At 56.3% G+C, this 18,435-nt stretch overlaps 1 protein-coding gene across 15 annotated transcripts in view; it reads left to right on the forward strand.

The window, feature by feature from the left end:
- Positions 1 to 519: 519 nt before the first annotated feature.
- Positions 520 to 18,435, forward strand: part of HSPG2 (heparan sulfate proteoglycan 2) — a 456,402-nt gene continuing 438,486 nt past the window's right edge. For 10 of the 15 annotated variants that reach the window (XM_073656041.1, XM_073656043.1, XM_073656050.1 and 7 more), the window contains exon 1: positions 521 to 731. In XM_073656041.1, coding sequence (XP_073512142.1) covers positions 669 to 731 — 63 coding nt within the window. In that variant the 5' untranslated portion in view covers positions 521 to 668. Of the gene's footprint in view, positions 732 to 18,435 lie in introns of all 15 variants that reach the window. The other 5 variants (XM_073656054.1, XM_073656052.1, XM_073656055.1 and 2 more) reach the window with 2 other exon arrangements.

The following is an 18,435-nucleotide window of genomic DNA, read 5'->3' on the forward strand; positions in this document are numbered from 1 at the left end:
ATCCTGGGACTGGGATTAGTGAGTCAGGAGCAGACAGAGGACTAGTTAGTAGGTTGCTCCCTGTCCCTTCCTCCTCTATCCTGGGCCTGGGATTAGTGAGTCAGGAGCAGACAGAGGACTAGTTAGTAGGTTGCTCCCTGTCTCTTCCTCCTCTATCCTGGGACTGGGATTAGTGAGTCAGGAGCAGACAGAGGACTAGTTAGTAGGTTGCTCCCTGTCCCTTCCTCCTCTATCCTGGGCCTGGGATTAGTGAGTCAGGAGCAGACAGAGGACTAGTTAGTAGGTTGCTCCCTGTCTCTTCCTCCTCTATCCTGGGACTGGGATTAGTGAGTCAGGAGCAGACAGAGGACTAGTTAGTAGGCTGCTCCCTGTCCCTTCCTCCTCTATCCTGGGACTGGGATTAGTGAGTCAGGAGCAGACAGAGGACTAGTTAGTAGGCTGCTCCCTGTCCCTTCCTCCTCTATCCTGGGCCTGGGATTAGTGAGTCAGGAGCAGACAGAGGACTAGTTAGTAGGCTGCTCCCTGTCTCTCCTCCTCCTCTCTCCTGACATTCCTGGCCGGCATTAGTCAGTGTGTGGAGCTCAGGGAGGAAGTGACTCTGCTCTGTCTCCAGTTCCCTGGATGTGAGCGCTGTTCTCAGGCTGTGGATCTAGCAGGAGTCTGGCAGCATGGGAGGCTGGGATCTGAGGAACCTGGGAGTGTGGGCGCTGGCGCTGCTTCTCCTCATACAGGTGAGTGAGCACAAGACGAGGCGGGAAGAGTGAGGGCATTACCTCAGAAGTGTGAGGAGTCTGAGATACTGAGCGGTGCCCTGAGATACTGAGCTGTGCCCTGAGACACTGAGCTGTGCCCCGAGACACTGAGCTGTGCCCTGAGACACTGAGCTGTGCCCCGAGATACTGAGCTGTGCCCTGAGACACTGAGCGGTGCCCTGAGACACTGAGCTGTGCCCTGAGACACTGAGCTGTGCCCCGAGACACTGAGCTGTGCCCTGAGACACTGAGCTGTGCCCCGAGATACTGAGCTGTGCCCCGAGACACTGAGCTGTGCCCCGAGATACTGAGCTGTGCCCCGAGATACTGAGCTGTGCCCCGAGACACTGAGCTGTGCCCCGAGATACTGAGCTGTGCCCCGAGATACTGAGCTGTGCCCCGAGATACTGAGCTGTGCCCCGAGATACTGAGCTGTGCCCCGAGACACTGAGCTGTGCCCCGAGACACTGAGCTGTGCCCCGAGACACTGAGCTGTGCCCCGAGACACTGAGCTGTGCCCCGAGATACTGAGCTGTGCCCCGAGATACTGAGCGGTGCCCTGAGACACTGAACTGTGCCCCGAGATACTGAGCTGTGCCCTGAGACACTGAGCTGTGCCCCGAGATACTGAGCTGTGCCCCGAGACACTGAGCTGTGCCCTGAGATACTGAGCTGTGCCCCGAGATACTGAGCTGTGCCCTGAGATACTGAGCTGTGCCCTGAGATACTGAGCTGTGCCCCGAGATACTGAGCGGTGCCCTGAGACACTGAGCTGTGCCCTGAGATACTGAGCTGTGCCCTGAGATACTGAGCTGTGCCCCGAGATACTGAGCTGTGCCCCGAGATACTGAGCTGTGCCCCGAGATACTGAGCTGTGCCCCGAGATACTGAGCTGTGCCCCGAGATACTGAGCTGTGCCCCGAGATACTGAGCTGTTCCCCGAGATACTGAGCTGTGCCCCGAGATACTGAGCTGTGCCCCGAGACACTGAGCTGTGCCCCGAGATACTGAGCTGTGCCCCGAGAAACTGAGCTGTGCCCCGAGAAACTGAGCTGTGCCCCGAGAAACTGAGCTGTGCCCCGAGAAACTGAGCTGTGCCCCGAGATACTGAGCTGTGCCCCGAGATACTGAGCTGTGCCCCGAGATACTGAGCTGTGCCCCGAGATACTGAGCTGTGCCCCGAGATACTGAGCTGTGCCCCGAGACACTGAGCTGTGCCCCGAGAAACTGAGCTGTGCCCTGAGATACTGAGCTGTGCCCCGAGATACTGAGCTGTGCCCCGAGACACTGAGCTCTGCCCCGAGATACTGAGCTGTGCCCCGAGATACTGAGCTGTGCCCCGAGACATTGAGCTGTTCCCCGAGACATTGAGCTGTTCCCCGAGATACTGAGCTGTTCCCCGAGATACTGAGCTGTGCCCTGAGATACTGAGCTGTGCCCTGAGATACTGAGCTGTGCCCTGAGATACTGAGCTGTGCCCCGAGATACTGAGCTGTGCCCTGAGCTACTGAGCTGTGCCCTGAGCTACTGAGCTGTGCCCCGAGATACTGAGCTGTTCCCCGAGATATTGAGCTGTTCCCCGAGATACTGAGCTGTTCCCCGAGATACCGAGCTGTGCCCCGAGATACCGAGCTGTGCCCCGAGATACCGAGCTGTGCCCCGAGATACCGAGCTGTGCCCCGAGATACCGAGCGGTGCCCTGAGATACTGAGCTGTGCCCTGAGATACTGAGCTGTGCCCCGAGATACTGAGCTGTGCCCCGAGATACTGAGCTGTGCCCCGAGACACTGAGCTGTGCCCCGAGACATTGAGCTGTTCCCCGAGATATTGAGCTGTTCCCCGAGATACTGAGCTGTTCCCCGAGATACTGAGCTGTTCCCCGAGATACTGAGCTGTTCCCCGAGATACTGAGCTGTGCCCCGAGATACTGAGCTGTGCCCCGAGATACTGAGCTGTGCCCCGAGATACTGAGCTGTGCCCCGAGATACTGAGCTGTGCCCCGAGATATTGAGCTGTTCCCCGAGACACTGAGCTGTGCCCCGAGACATTGAGCTGTGCCCCGAGATACTGAGCTGTGCCCCGAGATACTGAGCTGTGCCCCGAGACACTGAGCTGTGCCCCGAGACATTGAGCTGTTCCCCGAGATATTGAGCTGTTCCCCGAGATACTGAGCTGTTCCCCAAAATACCGACCATTCTGAACCTGCACCCTGAAATACTGAGCTGTGATCTGAGATTCGATACTGCGCTACTCCTCAAGGTACTAAGAAGTGCCACGGAAACCTCTGACCCTGTGCCACATCTTGATACTGCACCCACAGAATCAGTCACCTGGCATGACTGCTCAAAATCCTGTAATGGCTTTTTGTAAACCTTCACCTCACTCTGTGTCCATCACCTGACACCCCATCTGCTGGTGTCCACTTGGCATGTGCGGATGTGTGTATCGTATGGAGACATGTATCAAATGAGCAACATAATGTGTAGATGATACGGTGTACCCGGTTACTCTCCTCCGGTCGGTGGACGGGGTGTAGATCATACGGTGTACCCGGTTACTCTCCTCCGGTCGGTGGACGGGGTGTAGATCATACGGTGTACCCGGTTAGTCTCCTGTGGTCGGTGGAGGGGGTGTAGATGATACAGTGTACCCTGTTTCTCTCTTCTGTCTGGTGGTAGAGGGTGTAGATGATACAGTGTACCCTGTTTCTCTCTTCCGTCTGGTGGTGGAGGGTGTAGATGATACAGTGTACCCTGTTTCTCTCTTCTGTCTGGTGGTGGAGAGTGGAGATGATACAGTGTACCCTGTTTCTCTCTTCCATCTGGTGGTGGAGGGTGTAGATGATACGGTGTACCCTGTTTCTCTCTTCCGTCTGGTGGTGGAGGGTGTAGATGATACGGTGTACCCTGTTTTTCTCTTCTGGCTGTTGGTGGAGGGTGTAGATGATACAGTGTACCCTGTTTCTCTCTTCCGTCTGGTGGTGGAGGGTGTAGATGATACAGTGTACCCTGTTTCTCTCTTCTGTCTGGTGGTGGAGAGTGGAGATGATACAGTGTACCCTGTTTCTCTCTTCCATCTGGTGGTGGAGGGTGTAGATGATACGGTGTACCCTGTTTCTCTCTTCCGTCTGGTGGTGGAGGGTGTAGATGATACGGTGTACCCTGTTTTTCTCTTCTGGCTGTTGGTGGAGGGTGTAGATGATACGGTGTACCCTGTTTCTCTCTTCTGGTTGTTGGTGGAGGGTGTAGATGATACGGTGTACCCTGTTTCTCTCTTCTGTCTGGTGGTGGAGGGTGTAGATGATACGGTGTACCCTGTTTCTCTCTTCTGTCTGGTGGTGGAGGGTGTAGATGATACGGTGCACCCTGTTTCTCTCTTCCGTCTGGTGGTGGAGGGTGTAGATGATACGGTGTACCCTGTTTCTCTCTTCCGTCTGGTGGTGGAGGGTGTAGATGATACGGTGTACCCTGTTTCTCTCTTCCGTCTGGTGGTGGAGGGTGTAGATGATACGGTGTACCCTGTTTCTCTCTTCTGTCTGGTGGTGGAGGGTGTAGATGATACGGTGTACCCTGTTTCTCTCTTCTGTCTGGTGGTGGAGGGTGTAGATGATACAGTGTACCCTGTTTCTCTCTTCCGTCTGGTGGTGGAGGGTGTAGATGATACGGTGTACCCTGTTTCTCTCTTCCGTCTGGTGGTGGAGGGTGTAGATGATACGGTGTACCCTGTTTCTCTCTTCTGTCTGGTGGTAGAGGGTGTAGATGATACGGTGTACCCTGTTTCTCTCTTCCGTCTGGTGGTGGAGGGTGTAGATGATACGGTGTACCCTGTTTCTCTCTTCCGTCTGGTGGTGGAGGGTGTAGATGATACGGTGTACCCTGTTTCTCTCTTCCGTCTGGTGGTAGAGGGTGTAGATGATACGGTGTACCCTGTTTCTCTCTTCCGTCTGGTGGTAGAGGGTGTAGATGATACGGTGTACCCTGTTTCTCTCTTCCGTCTGGTGGTGGAGGGTGTAGATGATACGGTGTACCCTGTTTCTCTCTTCCCTCTGGTGGTGGAGGGTGTAGATGATACAGTGTACCCTGTTTCTCTCTTCCATCTGGTGGTGGAGGGTGTAGATGATACGGTGCACCCTGTTTCTCTCTTCTGTCTGGTGGTGGAGAGTGTAGATGATACAGTGTACCCTGTTTCTCTCTTCCGTCTGGTGGTGGAGGGTGTAGATGATACAGTGTACCCTGTTTCTCTCTTCCGTCTGGTGGTGGAGGGTGTAGATGATACTGTGTACCCTGTTTCTCTCTTCTGTCTGGTGGTGGAGGGTGTAGATGATACGGTGTACCCTGTTTCTCTCTTCCGTCTGGTGGTGGAGGGTGTAGATGATACGGTGTACCCTGTTTCTCTCTTCCGTCTGGTGGTGGAGGGTGTAGATGATACGGTGTACCCTGTTTCTCTCTTCCGTCTGGTGGTGGAGGGTGTAGATGATACGGTGTACCCTGTTTCTCTCTTCCGTCTGGTGGTGGAGGGTGTAGATGATACGGTGTACCCTGTTTCTCTCTTCTGTCTGGTGGTAGAGGGTGTAGATGATACGGTGTACCCTGTTTCTCTCTTCTGGTTGGCGGTGGAGGGTGTAGATTTTGGTTGTTCGTGTGATGGACGGGACCTCTTGTGTACTGGATTCCTGTGTAGTATTAATAGTGGCACTCCGGGGAGCGGGAGTGTCAGGCTGCAGGTTATTCAGGGCTCTGGTGCCTTCTTGTCGTCTTCTTCTTTTCCTCCTTATTGGTTCCATAAGGAACATTCCAACGGTTCTGTGAGGGGTGGATTTCAGGGGTTTGTGTGGGGTTGGGGATCCGGCATCCTGGGTAAAGAATCTGGAGCCCTCTCATGACTCCGCAGTTATTACAGTTAATAGCGAGGTGTGAAATGCGCCGTATGCGCCTCTTTCTGTTCACCCAGCTTACAAAGAAATAAATGTGAAGATGTCATAAATTAGCAGCAAATATTGGGATCCGGCTAATTACTCCATTGCTTGCTTGTGTCGACTAGTGAGACTGGCTATTCACAATTATAGAATTGCCGACTCTTGTTGGAGACGTCCGCAGCCCGCCCATTGGAGACGTCCGCGGCCCGCCCGTTAGGGACGTCCGCGGCCCTTCGGGTGGGGACGTCAGCGGTCCTCCCGGTGGAGACGTCCGCGGTCCTCCCGGTGGAAACGTCCGCGGCCCGCCCGGTGGAAACGTCCGCGGCCCGCCCGGTGGAGACGTCCGCAGCCCGCCCGGTGGAAAACGTCCGCAGCCCGCCCGGTGGAAAACGTCCGCGGCCCTCCCGTTGGAGACGTCCGCGGCCCGCCCGGTGGAGACTATCCGCGGCCCGCCCGGGCAGGATCTTCAGTCTTTACACCGACTGACTGGTGGAGACCTGACGGCTGCGCTGTTATATTTAGCTGTATGTGTGACCACAGGACAGATCCCTAAATTAAGGACAATCCTGCTCGACCTGGGACTGTTGGGAGGAAGGCAGTATTATTTGCTGTATAACTCCTAACTGTCCAGGATCCAGAGGGAATGTCCCGATTTGGGAGAGCAGGAGGTCAGGGCTGTGTCCCGACGTCCAGTCTCTGTGTGATGTCTTCCCTCCCCATTTTCATGGCTCTGTAGCTCCTCCTTGGGGGCGGGGCCAGCATATCTGCTCAGCACATTCAGATCGTACAATAGTAGGGGTACTCTGGCCCCGTCACGGGCCGGTACAATAGTTGGGGTATTCTGGCCCCGTCATGGGCCGGTACAATAGTTGGGGTACTCTGGCCCCGTCACTGGCCCGTACAATAGTTGGGGTATTCTGGCCCCGTCACGGGCCGGTACAATAGTTGGGGTATTCTGGCCCCGTCACGGGCTGGTACAATAGTTGGGGTACTCTGGCCCCGTCACGGGCCGGTACAATAGTTGGGGTACTCTGGCCCCGTCACGGGCCGGTACAATATTTGGGGTACTCTGGTCCCGTCACGGGCCGGTACAATAGTTGGGGTACTCTGGCCCCATCACGGGCCGGTACAATAGTTGGGGTACTCTGGCCCCATCACGGGCCGGTACAATAGTTGGGGTACTCTGGCCCCATCACGGGCCGGTACAATAGTTGGGGTACTCTGGCCCCGTCACGGGCCCATACAATAGTTGGGGTACTCTGGCCCCGTCACGGGCCGGTATAATAGTTGGGGTACTCTGGCCCCATCACGGGCCAGTACAATAGTTGGGGTACTCTGGCCCCATCACGGGCCGGTACAATAGTTGGGGTACTCTGGCCCCATCACGGGCCCATACAATAGTTGGGGTACTCTGGCCCCATCACGGGCCGGTACAATAGTTGGGGTACTCTGGCCCTGTCACGGGCCGGTACAATAGTTGGGGTACTCTGGCCCCGTCACGGGCCCATACAATAGTTGGGGTACTCCCGAGCCCTCTTGTTTTCTGTGGTCGTTCGCACTTTCCGGGTCCTGAATTACAATCCACCATCTCAGGGAAATATTCGGCTCTTGTGGTATAAATAGCCTCTTGTTCTCTCCTCCCGGCGGGGGGTAATTATAGAGCGGCCGCCACCTTGTGTCATTGTGTCAGCAGCTGCAGGACGTCCTGTCACATGCCCCCTCTATAGGTGTGCAGAGGCCACTGTCCTGGGGGCCGCAGTGGGGTTCCGGCCACCGCCGTGCAGCCGGTAATATTGTCCTCCGTGTAGTATTAATACTGTGCAACCGGTAATACCGTCCTCCGTGTAGTATGTGCACCGGCCTGTGGTTCCCCCCTGTGACTGCGCCCCATATACACCAGCAGTATATGGGGTCAGGGAGGCGGTGATGAGGCCCCCTGGAGAGCGGATGGTTGGGGGCTCGCAGGGTGGGGGTCTGGTGGCCTTCACCGCTTCCTTCCCTTCCTCCTGATTAGCCGCGCTTCCTTGCTTTGTCTTTGTGGTCCGCACTCTGTTGTTGCCGCGTGAAGCGACGTCTTGACGTACTCAATCACCGCACAAAAGTGTCACCGAAATGTGTCCTCAAGGACAGGACGGACATGGCCGCCCCACGGGAATCCAAGCCGAGGCGCCAGATCCGGAGGCCTCTCTAAACGGGCTCCATCCACACCCACCGTCCTGCCTCACCCGTTATTCCAACATGGCCGTCAGTGCGGTACGGCGTCAGTGCGGTACGGCGGCTGCCACCTTCTGTCTGATCTGCACATCCCGTTTTCTGTGTTTCTTTCTTCTGGTCACATGATCTCCTGACCCCGTCACTTAAGAAAACACCCAACATGTGAAAAGGAGAAAGTATTCGTTTTTCAACAATCCCGTGTGATGTGACGTTCCCACATGAAACACCGTGTGTGACATCCTTGTGTGACGTCCATATGAGACGTGCCATGTGTGACGTGAGTGATGTGCTGTGTGTGACATGGTGTCCCCGAGTGACGTGCCAAGTGTGTCGTCCCCGTGTGACGTGCCGTGTGTGACGTACCCGTGTGACGTGCCATGTGTGACGTACCCGTGTGACGTGCCATGTGTGACGTACCCGTGTGACGTGACGTGTGTGATGTGATGTGTGTGATGTGCCGTGTGTGACGTACCCTTGTGACGTGCCATGTGTGACGTACCCGTGTGACGTGACGTGTGTGATGTGATGTGTGTGATGTGACGTGTGTGTCGTCCCCGTGTGACTTACCATGTGTGACGTGCCGTGTGTGACGTACCCGTGTGACGTGACGTGTGTGATGTGATGTGTGTGATGTCCCCGTGTGACTTGCGGTGTACGGCGTGCTGTGTGTGACTTGCGGTGTACGGCGTGCCGTGTGTGACTTGCGGTGTACGGCGTGCCGTGTGTGACTTGCGGTGTACGGCGTGCCGTGTGTGACTTGCCGTGTACGGCGTGCCGTGTGTGACTTGCCGTGTGTGACTTGCGGTGTACGGCGTGCCGTGTGTGACTTGCGGTGTACGGCGTGCCGTGTGTGACTTGCGGTGTACGGCGTGCCGTGTGTGACTTGCCGTGTGTGACTTGCGGTGTATGGCGTGCCGTGTGTGACTTGCCGTGTGTGACTTGCGGTGTACGGCGTGCCGTGTGTGACTTGCCGTGTGTGACTTGCGGTGTACGGCGTGCCGTGTGTGACTTGTGGTGTACGGCGTGCCGTGTGTGACTTGCGGTGTATGGCATGCTGTGTGTGACTTGCGGTGTACGGCGTGCCGTGTGTGACTTGCGGTGTACGGCGTGCCGTGTGTGACTTGCCATGTGTGACTTGCGGTGTACGGCGTGCCGTGTGTGACTTGCCGTGGGTGACTTGCGGTGTACGGCGTGCCGTGTGTGACTTGCGGTGTATGGCATGCTGTGTCTGACTTGCGGTGTACGGCGTGCCGTGTGTGACTTGCGGTGTACGGCGTGCCGTGTGTGACTTGCCATGTGTGACTTGCGGTGTACGGCGTGCCGTGTGTGACTTGCGGTGTACGGCGTGCCGTGTGTGACTTGCCATGTGTGACTTGCGGTGTACGGCGTGCTGTGTGTGACTTGCGGTGTACGGCGTGCCGTGTGTGACTTGCGGTGTACGGCGTGCCGTGTGTGACTTGCCATGTGTGACTTGCGGTGTACGGCGTGCCGTGTGTGCCGTCTCACGTGACGCTGCTTGTGTGGTGCCGTCCTTGCTGGTTGGGTGGTGAGAACATCCTGCGTTGCGAGAACCTTCTAGAATCTGATGGGATTGTTGTTATTGTGAATGACCGAATGAAGAAAGGACGAGAGTTTCATCTTCTGGGCGTCCACCATTGCTATCGTGTCACCTCCAGTCTGTCCTGTGTGTGGCCCTGCCGGTGGTCTACATGTCTGTCTCCTCTCAGCGCGATGGATTGTGCAGGAATGTTGGGGGGCAACACTGTAATATCTCAGGGTCCACCCATGATCACAGCTATCTGGCAGGCCCATGTAAGCGGTTCAAATAGGACAATGTAGAAGTGGAAGGAGGGGAGAATCTGCCTTGACTACGATGTCTGGAAGGAACTTCATCTTGATGCTTTGGCTTTAGACTCAGTCCACACTTGGCTAATGTGCGGTTAGTAAGGAGGGTGTGCTGGGCTGTGGTAGGGAGGGGGATGGGCAGACTCGGTCTGAGGCTCCCTGGGGTCTGTAACAAATGACAGATCCCTGAGCTTCTTGCACCCATCATCCTCTGAAAGGCAACGCTGGGCGAGGACCTCCGTGTGTAGACACTGTAGGTGTCCGGGAAAAGCTGCCCCTATCGTGAAGACGCCCAAGGTGCTGGCCATCTTCCTCCTTCCCATTAATGGGAACACAGAAGATCGGACAGACCGAGGGCTGGAGAGTTCCCCAAACCAAGCATGCCTGAGGGACGGGCTGGGAGGACTAGCTGTGCAGCTTTTCCGACACGTCTGGCCCTAAAAAGAAAAGCCATAGGCGTTGTCATTCACCATGCCCAGTCCTTCTTTCCATGGCTCCATATCTGGGGGGAGAGTCTGGAAGCCTCAGTTCATGTAGTCAGTGCCGAAATCACCAGCCTTTGCCCTGATGTGTATGGGCCTCCATCCTCCTGACAGCAGGCCGGTCCCCTCCTGTCCAGCAAGAATTCTTTTCTTCATTCTTGGCTAGCATGTTGGTGGCTCGCACTCTTCCCACCATCCACAATGAGCCCTCAGTATGGGCACATCCCCATGGGGTCGGCGAGGCCCTGCACCGTCTCCGCAGGCCATGTCCCACTTCACCCAGTGGCTCCTTTTCTTGGGCTCCATTGGCAGCATTGAGTGTAGAGACTGGCATACCGCGGCACGTGAGATTTCTATGGTTGTGTGGCATGAAGACGTGGTGGTTTCGGGTGAGGCCACCTCGATGAGCAGGTAAAGATGGTGGAGCAGGGACAATTTCCATGTCTCCACTGCGGTCAATCTCGTGCTTACAGTTCTCAGACAATGCCTATATGGTGGTGGCCGCTTAAGACAATGCCTATATGGTGGTGGCCGCTTAAGACAATGCCTATATGGTGGTGGCCGCTTAACGAGAGCTGGTTTGGCAGAATGTAGTGTACAGATGATGGCGCTCTCACGATTTCTGCACACAGCTCTTTATTCAGGAAGGACTTTGTGTAAGATGGTGGTCGATGAATCTTCAGACTCTTTGGTCAGTTCATCCTATAGGGGTCTTGGTGCCTCAGTCCGGCTTTAGAGCCACATTGTCATGTCTAGCGTCTATGTGGTCCTAATCCTATATGTGACCAGTATCGGCCCCTTCCTCCATGTTGGTTCTTGTCCCGTGAGCTGACAATCGCTGCGGTGTTGTGTGTGAGCGTGGCGCTGTATTCTGTCATGTGGGTGGTATTCGCCGCTTGTTCCCCTGCGTGTGCAGACAAGTGGGGTCCTGTGGGTGTGATGACAGGTTTCCTGCAATGCTACATCTCTTTCTTTCACTGTCAGAGACCGCCACTATCCTTCCCCCCGGATGTCTCACACAGCGGGGGCCGCGCAGGTTTCTCTAGGCCGGACTTTAATCCAGTGCATGAAGCATCATCACCTTGGTTATGGTGGGATCGTGTCTGTCTGAAGGGGGAGTTCTCACAATATAATGTTTCTGGTGCTTTCCTCCACCACTAGGACCCCCAGGTGCCTCTGCGCTAGTCCCCCAGTTGCCTCCATGCAGCACCCAAGGCCATGCCTGGGCAGCACCCCTGGCCGTCCCCGCACAGCACCCCTGGCCACCCCCGCACAGCACCCCTGGCCGCCCCCGCACAGCACCCTTGGCCGCCCCCGCACAGCACCCTTGGCCGCCCCCGCACAGCACCCCTGGCCGCCCCCGCACAGCACCCTTGGCCGCCCCCGCACAGCAGACCTGGCCGCCCCCGCACAGCACCCCTGGCCGCCCCCGCACAGCAGACCTGGCCGCTCCAGCACAGCACCCCTGGCCACCCCCGCACAGCACCCCTGGCTGTCCCCGCACAGCACCCCTGGCCGCTCCCGCACAGCAGACCTGGCCGCCCCCCGCACAGCACACCTGGCCGCTCCCGCACGATACCCCTGGCCACCCCCGCACAGCAGACCTGGCCACTCCAGCACAGCACCCCTGGTCACCCCCGCACAGCACCCCTGGCTGTCCCCGCACAGCACCCCTGGCCGCCCCCGCACAGCAGACCTGGCCGCTCCCGCACGATACCCCTGGCCACCCCCGTACAGCAGACCTGGCCGCTCCCGCACGGTACCCCCGGCCATCCCCGCACAGCAGACCTGGCCGCCCCCGCACAGCACCCCTGGCCACCCCCGCACAGCACCCCTGGCCGCCCCTGCACAGCACACCTGGCCACTCCAGCACAGCACACATGGCCGCTCCCGCATGGTACCCCCGGCCACCCCCGCACAGCAGACCTGGTCGCCCCCTCACCATGCCCCCGGCCACCCCCTCATAGCACCCACAGCTGCCTTTTGTTGGGTGATGAATGTTGATGTAATGGCTGGAGGAGCCCATCACGTACAGTTTTAGGGACCACCCTGATCCCATCCATCAGTTGTAAGCAGTCATTAATCATCAGACGCCATCCATGTTCTGTCTCGAGCTTTGGAGGGATTTCCTACGGTGAAGATGGTTCCAGTCATTACTGCCATTGGCGTCAGCGCACTCATGTCTCCATACTCCTGTATGTCAGAGTGCAATATTCTGCGGCCGCTGGGGGTCCTGGTATTCGCTGCATGTTGTACGGTGTATATAGTAATGGTGCAGCTAGTTACTCTGACAGCCGATTAGGAGGCACAGGCCCCATCTTGCAGTTCCCGGCTTCGGCGCTGTCTTCTTTCCTCCATCACCTTCACAGATTCCAGGATGAGCCCTTATCACTGGGGAGGGGGACGAGGAATGCTGCATGCCTGGTCCTGTGCCGTACCCCCTGTGAGAGCCGGGTGACCCTGGGGCCAACATGCATGCACGTCCCATGTCATGAATGGGCTTGTGTGGAGCGCCTTCTGTACAGCCCCCTCCGGAGCGTGTGTGCGGTGCCAGCTAATCATTAGGCCGCCTCGTTTAGTATTATTACTAAAAATCCCTGAAAATCAATAGAAATGGTGTCTACACTGCCAGGAGTAATCTGTGACTTATTACCACGTCGTCTTCTAGTGTCCGCGGTGCGACCAAGAGTCAACTGTTCCAAGACTGAGAACAAGGTCCTGGCAAAGCGAGGATGAGCGCCCTGCGGACCACTGACCGCCCCATAAATCTGACCAGTCCTCTGCACAAGCTATCATTACTGTGGGTGGGAGAGTACAGGACCCCAATTGTGCCGCTCATCCACTCCTAACTCTCTCCATACCTATCTACCCCATAGACATGGCCAATCACTAAGGTGGGCCTATCATTACTCCGGTGGGACCTGGGGTGGGAGAGTACAGGACCCCAATTGTGCCGCTCATTCACTCCCCACTCTCGCCATATCTATCCACCCCATAGACATGGCAAATCCCTAAGGTGGGCCTATCATTACTCCGGTGGGACCTAGGGTGGGAGAGTACAGGACCCCAATTGTGCCGCTCATCCACTCCCCACTCTCCCTGTATCTATCCGCCCCATAGACATGGCCAATCACTAAGGTAGGCCTATCATCTGGTGGGACATGGGGTGTGGGAGAGTACCGGACCCCAATGGTTCTGCTCATCCACTCCCCACTCTCCCCGTATCTATCCACCCCATAGACATGGCCAATCACTAAGGTGGGCCTATCATTACTCCGGTGGGACCAGGGGTGGGAGAGTACAGGACCCCAATTGTGCCGCTCATCCACTCCCCACTCTCATCGTATCTATCCAACCCATAGACATGGCCAATCACTAAGGTGGGCTTATCATTACTCTGGTGGGATCTGGGGTGGGAGAGTACAGGACCCCAATTGTGCCGCTCATCCACTCCCCACTCTCCCTGTATCTATCCGCCCCATAGACATGGCCAATCACCAAGGTAGGCCTATCATCTGGTGGGACATGGGGTGTGGGAGAGTACCGGACCCCAATGGTTCCGCTCATCCACTCCCCACTCTCCCCGTATCTATCCGCCCCATAGACATGGCCAATCACTAAGGTGGGCCTATCATTACTCCGGTGGGACCAGGGGTGGGAGAGTACAGGACCCCAATTGTGCCGCTCATCCACTCCCCACTCTCACCATATCTATCCAACCCATAGACATGGCCAATCACTAAGGTGGGCTTATCATTACTCTGGTGGGACCTGGGGTGGGAGAGTACAGGACCCCAATTGTGCCGCTCATCCACTCCCCACTCTCCCCTTATCTATCCATCCCATAGACATGGCCAATCACTAAGGTAGGCCTATCATCTGGTGGGACATGGGGTGTGGGAGAGTACCGGACCCCAATGGTTCCGCTCATCCACTCCCCACTCTCCCCGTATCTATCCGCCCCATAGACATGGCCAATCACTAAGGTGGGCCTATCATTACTCCGGTGGGACCAGGGGTGGGAGAGTACCGGACCCCAATGGTTCCGCTCATCCACTCCCCACTCTCACCATATCTATCCGTCCCATAGACATGGCCAATCACTAAGGTGAAATTTTAATTCTTCTTATTGTGGCTTTGCTTTTTGTGTTGACCCCAATATTCCCCACAAATCCAAGGAACGTCCATCTTGTTGGATCCAGAAATCAGTGAAATGTCGACGTCCGGATGAACGATTTGTGAAGAATGTCGACGTCCGGGTTAGTTGGCAGAGAGTTGTGTGTCCGGATGAGTCCGTGACCGGCCTGGTGCTCCTCATAGGTTTCTAGTGCTGGGGTTAGTGCCCCCATGAATGGGCCGCCCTGGCTGTGATGTGGGACCGTCGGGGACCTCGTCATGTTCTTTTTTGGGCTGATTGTGGTGGAGTTTGGGCTGAGGTCTCTTTTTCCAGTGTGACTTTCTGGAAGATGTTCTTTGGATTCTTACATTGAGGAAGCCAATATTTCCACCTGGCTCAGGTTACTGGGAAGTGTAATGTGCTAAAAGTATTTGTAAGTGGAGCCGCGGGATTACGGCTGCCCGTTATTTACAGCAGCAGCTATTTACAGGAGGAGTCCAGCTGGCTCTGCCCTGTCACTTGGGGGCATCAGCGGTGGTCCATACGGACCGGTACCTGGTGTAATAATATACTCCCCCAGGCCCCAGACACGGCTTAGTGTTTGATCCAGCGGCCCCTTACTCTACGAGGAGGCCTCGATCTTGTGCTGATTGTGGTGGTGTTGTAGGACAAATTAGTAGAATTTGCAAGGTTCCCCCACAACCAGCTGATAGGAGGGATCCCAACAACAAGACCACCTGTGTTCTGCTGCTCTCAGTGTGCCGGATAATACATGGGGGATCAGAGAGGAGACAAGGGTTTCTTTAGCTATTGACATGGCATTTGCAGCAGAATAATCTTGACTTGAACGACAACTACAGTGGATGTCATGAAGACCCTCTCTATGCGAGGACCACCTCTTCTACTTAGGGCGAGCTGGTCAGCCCCATCATAAGCTAGGTGCTCCGGCTGCGGTCTAGAGGGGTTTCGCTGTACGAGGTTTCTACTTATCCTTGGGTTCAGGTTATTGTCTCTAGTTTGTCTGTGAAGACTCTTTGTGGCCAAACTGAGACTTCTGCCGGCCATCGTCTATTTGTTTTTCTCCTTGAGCAATTTGACCAATCTGTTTGGGCGGCTGCCAGTGTACACAGCTGATTAGGAGATGTTTGCTGGCCCCTCAGCTGCGGATACGATGTGATGGAGAAGGTTACCAGGCGGCACGGAGGGGAGATGGAAATATGAGCCCGCTCCCACCGGATGCTGCACTATCGAGAGGAACCAGCTGCCTGCTGCAACAGCAGAGACTCCCTGGCTGAGTGTACACTACACGAGAGAAGTCCCGGCCGCACGTCTTCATCTTTAGATTTCAGCTCCTCATCCGGCCCCCGTTCTTCGCCGGTGTGTAACCTATGCCCCCGTTCTTCGCCGGTATGTAACCTATGCCCCCGTTCTCCGCCGGTGTGTAACCTATGCCCCGTTCTCTGCCGGTGCGTAACCTATGGCCCCGTTCCCTGCCGGTGCGTATCCTCCGGCCCCTTTCTCCGCCGGTGCGTATCCTCCGGCCCCGTTCTCCGCCGGTGCGTATCCTCCGGCCCCGTTCTCCGCCGGTGCGTATCCTCCGGCCCCGTTCTCCGCAGGTGCGTATCCTCCGGCCCCGTTCTCCGCCGGTGCGTATCCTCCGGCCCCGTTCTCCGCCGGTGCGTAACCTATGGCCCCGTTCTCCGCCGGTGCGTAACCTATGGCCCTCCTTTCTCCGCCGGGGCGTATCCTCCGGCCCCGTTCTCCGCCGCGGCGTATCCTCCGGCCCCGTTCTCCGCCGGTGCGTAACCTAAGGCCCCGTTCTCCGCTGGTGCTTAACCTATGGCCCCCCGTTCTCCGCCGGTGCGTATCCTCCGGCCCCGTTCTCCGCCGGTGCGTATCCTCCGGCCCCGTTCCCTGCCGGTGCGTATCCTCCGGCCCCGTTCTCCGCCGGTGCGTATCCTCCGGCCCCGTTCTCCGCCGGTGCGTATCCTCCGGCCCCGTTCTCCGCCGGTGCGTATCCTCCGGCCCCGTTCTCCGCCGGTGCGTATCCTCCGGCCCCGTTCTCCGCCGGTGCGTATCCTCCGGCCCCGTTCTCCGCCGGTGCGTATCCTCCGGCCCCGTTCTCCGCCGGTGCGTATCCTCCGGCCCCGTTCTCCGCCGGTGCGTATCCTCCGGCCCCGTTCTCCGCCGGTGCGTATCCTCCGGCCCCGTTCTCCGCCGGTGCGTATCCTCCGGCCCTGTTACCTGCCGGTGTGTAATGTGTAAAAGTATGTGCCCCCGGAGGTGGATGTGGGGGGCACATACTTTTCTCCATTTTAATGCCTATGGATGTAGATGAGGACAGTGAAGCCCCCGGAGGTGGATGTGGGGGGCACATACCTTTCTCCATATTAATGTCTTTGTATGTAGATGAGGACAGAGAAGCCCCTGGAGGTGGATGTGGGGGGCACATACTTTTCTCCATATTAATGTCTATGGATGTAGATGAGGACAGAGAAGCCCCCGGAGGTGGATGTGGGGGGCATATACTTTTCTCTGCATAGGAAAGCCCCTTGAGGTAGATGTGGAGGGGTCTGAACGCTTCTCCATCTACTACACATCACAATCTCCAGGTCAGGTTGAGGACACCAGGGCATGTCCCCAGCAATGAGACAGCCGGTTTCTCCATACAAGGGTGGTGATGCTTCTAGTAAGTCCTCTGCTTAGTGCACGTTCACACAACAGTGGTAGGTGACATTTTGCACAATGGTCCATGTTCTTCATGGTTCAGATGTTGCTACCACTTTTGGTGACATCTCCCACGTGTGGACCATATGCCCACGTGTCCAGTGCTCTGCCAGCTGGAGATCTTCACTGGGCGCAGACCTTCTGCTCTTGTGCCCCGTAATGGCAGCCTTCCACCAGTGCTCCTGACTTTCTGTAAACATTAAAGGGGAGATGGCCCCTCTGCACTGAGCCTGTGGTCCAGGAGAAACCACCTGAGGCCGGCATGTCTGGAACCTGTCAGACAAAATTTATACCTTGCAGTGGATTACAGACTGGTAAAGTTAGACTTGGTGACTTCTTTCCAGTCTCTTCGAGTGGAAGAACGAATGTTCTTTGTTAAATTCGACTTGATGGTTTAGGTTGAAATTGTCCATTTCAGTCACCTTGGCTGTAATGTGTGTGGCCTCCTTTGAACTTGTGTTGGCGGACGGTTACGCTGACACCGCCACACATATCTTGGTGTGTGTTGGTCGGTCTTCCTGGCCTACATGGGCCAAACCTGGTGACAAAGAGATAATCTGTTATCTGATTATTGAACAAAGCTAAAAAGTAATTAAACATGGCCGACGTAACGTCAGACAATCCTTCTTCAGGATCCATTACTGTTTTTGACTTGGATCTAACGAACCGTCTATTTGGTTGAATTTTTCAGCTAAAGTGTAATGTTTCTGTCCCTTTGAGAACATCGCCCCTTTATTGCACCTTGTAGGAGAGAAGCGTGGTGAGGTCTCAGGGATGCAATCTGCTCCATGGTTTGGGGGCTTCCTGAACACCCTGGGGGCTGAGGCTGAGGGTTCACTGCCGACCTGGTGGTTCTTTGCTTTTGAGACAAGGCATCTGTGTTTCGCCCAGCCGCAGGTCTCCTCATCTGAACCCTCCAGAACATGGAGGTGTGATTCTGTCCTAGAGGAATCCCCTCGATCTAATGATTTGGTGGAGTAGTGATTGGAAAGATGAGGGGGGCAAAGTGTTTAGTGGGCGATCCTACACGTGACTCCATCTTTTCTGACCACCAGAATGGGGGGAACGAGGCACTTCACTACTAATCTCGCCTCACCCTCCTTCTGTCACTTATTTTACCACTGTGAAAAGAGAGATTTGGGTTTGTTGTGACTGTGGTCAGTGGGCACTCTGCCAGTCCAAGTGTTTGGCATCTGGTGGAGACGCTGCCCGATCAGCACTTGGCACAGACCTGTCTCTGGCGCTTTGCCTACAGAGTCTTGTTCATCTACCCCCCCATGCATTTTGTTCCTGTGGCGGTCATCGGTCTCCTTCCTCACAGGGGTCATCTTGTGTCCCCCAAGCCACCCTTTCATGGGCAAGCACATTAAGAAGATTTGGTAC

The sequence above is a fragment of the Phyllobates terribilis genome, unplaced genomic scaffold (genome assembly GCF_046119375.1).
Source record: "Phyllobates terribilis strain yellow unplaced genomic scaffold, ASM4611937v1 Scaffold_12__6_contigs__length_324123572, whole genome shotgun sequence".
NCBI lineage: Eukaryota > Metazoa > Chordata > Amphibia > Anura > Dendrobatidae > Phyllobates > Phyllobates terribilis.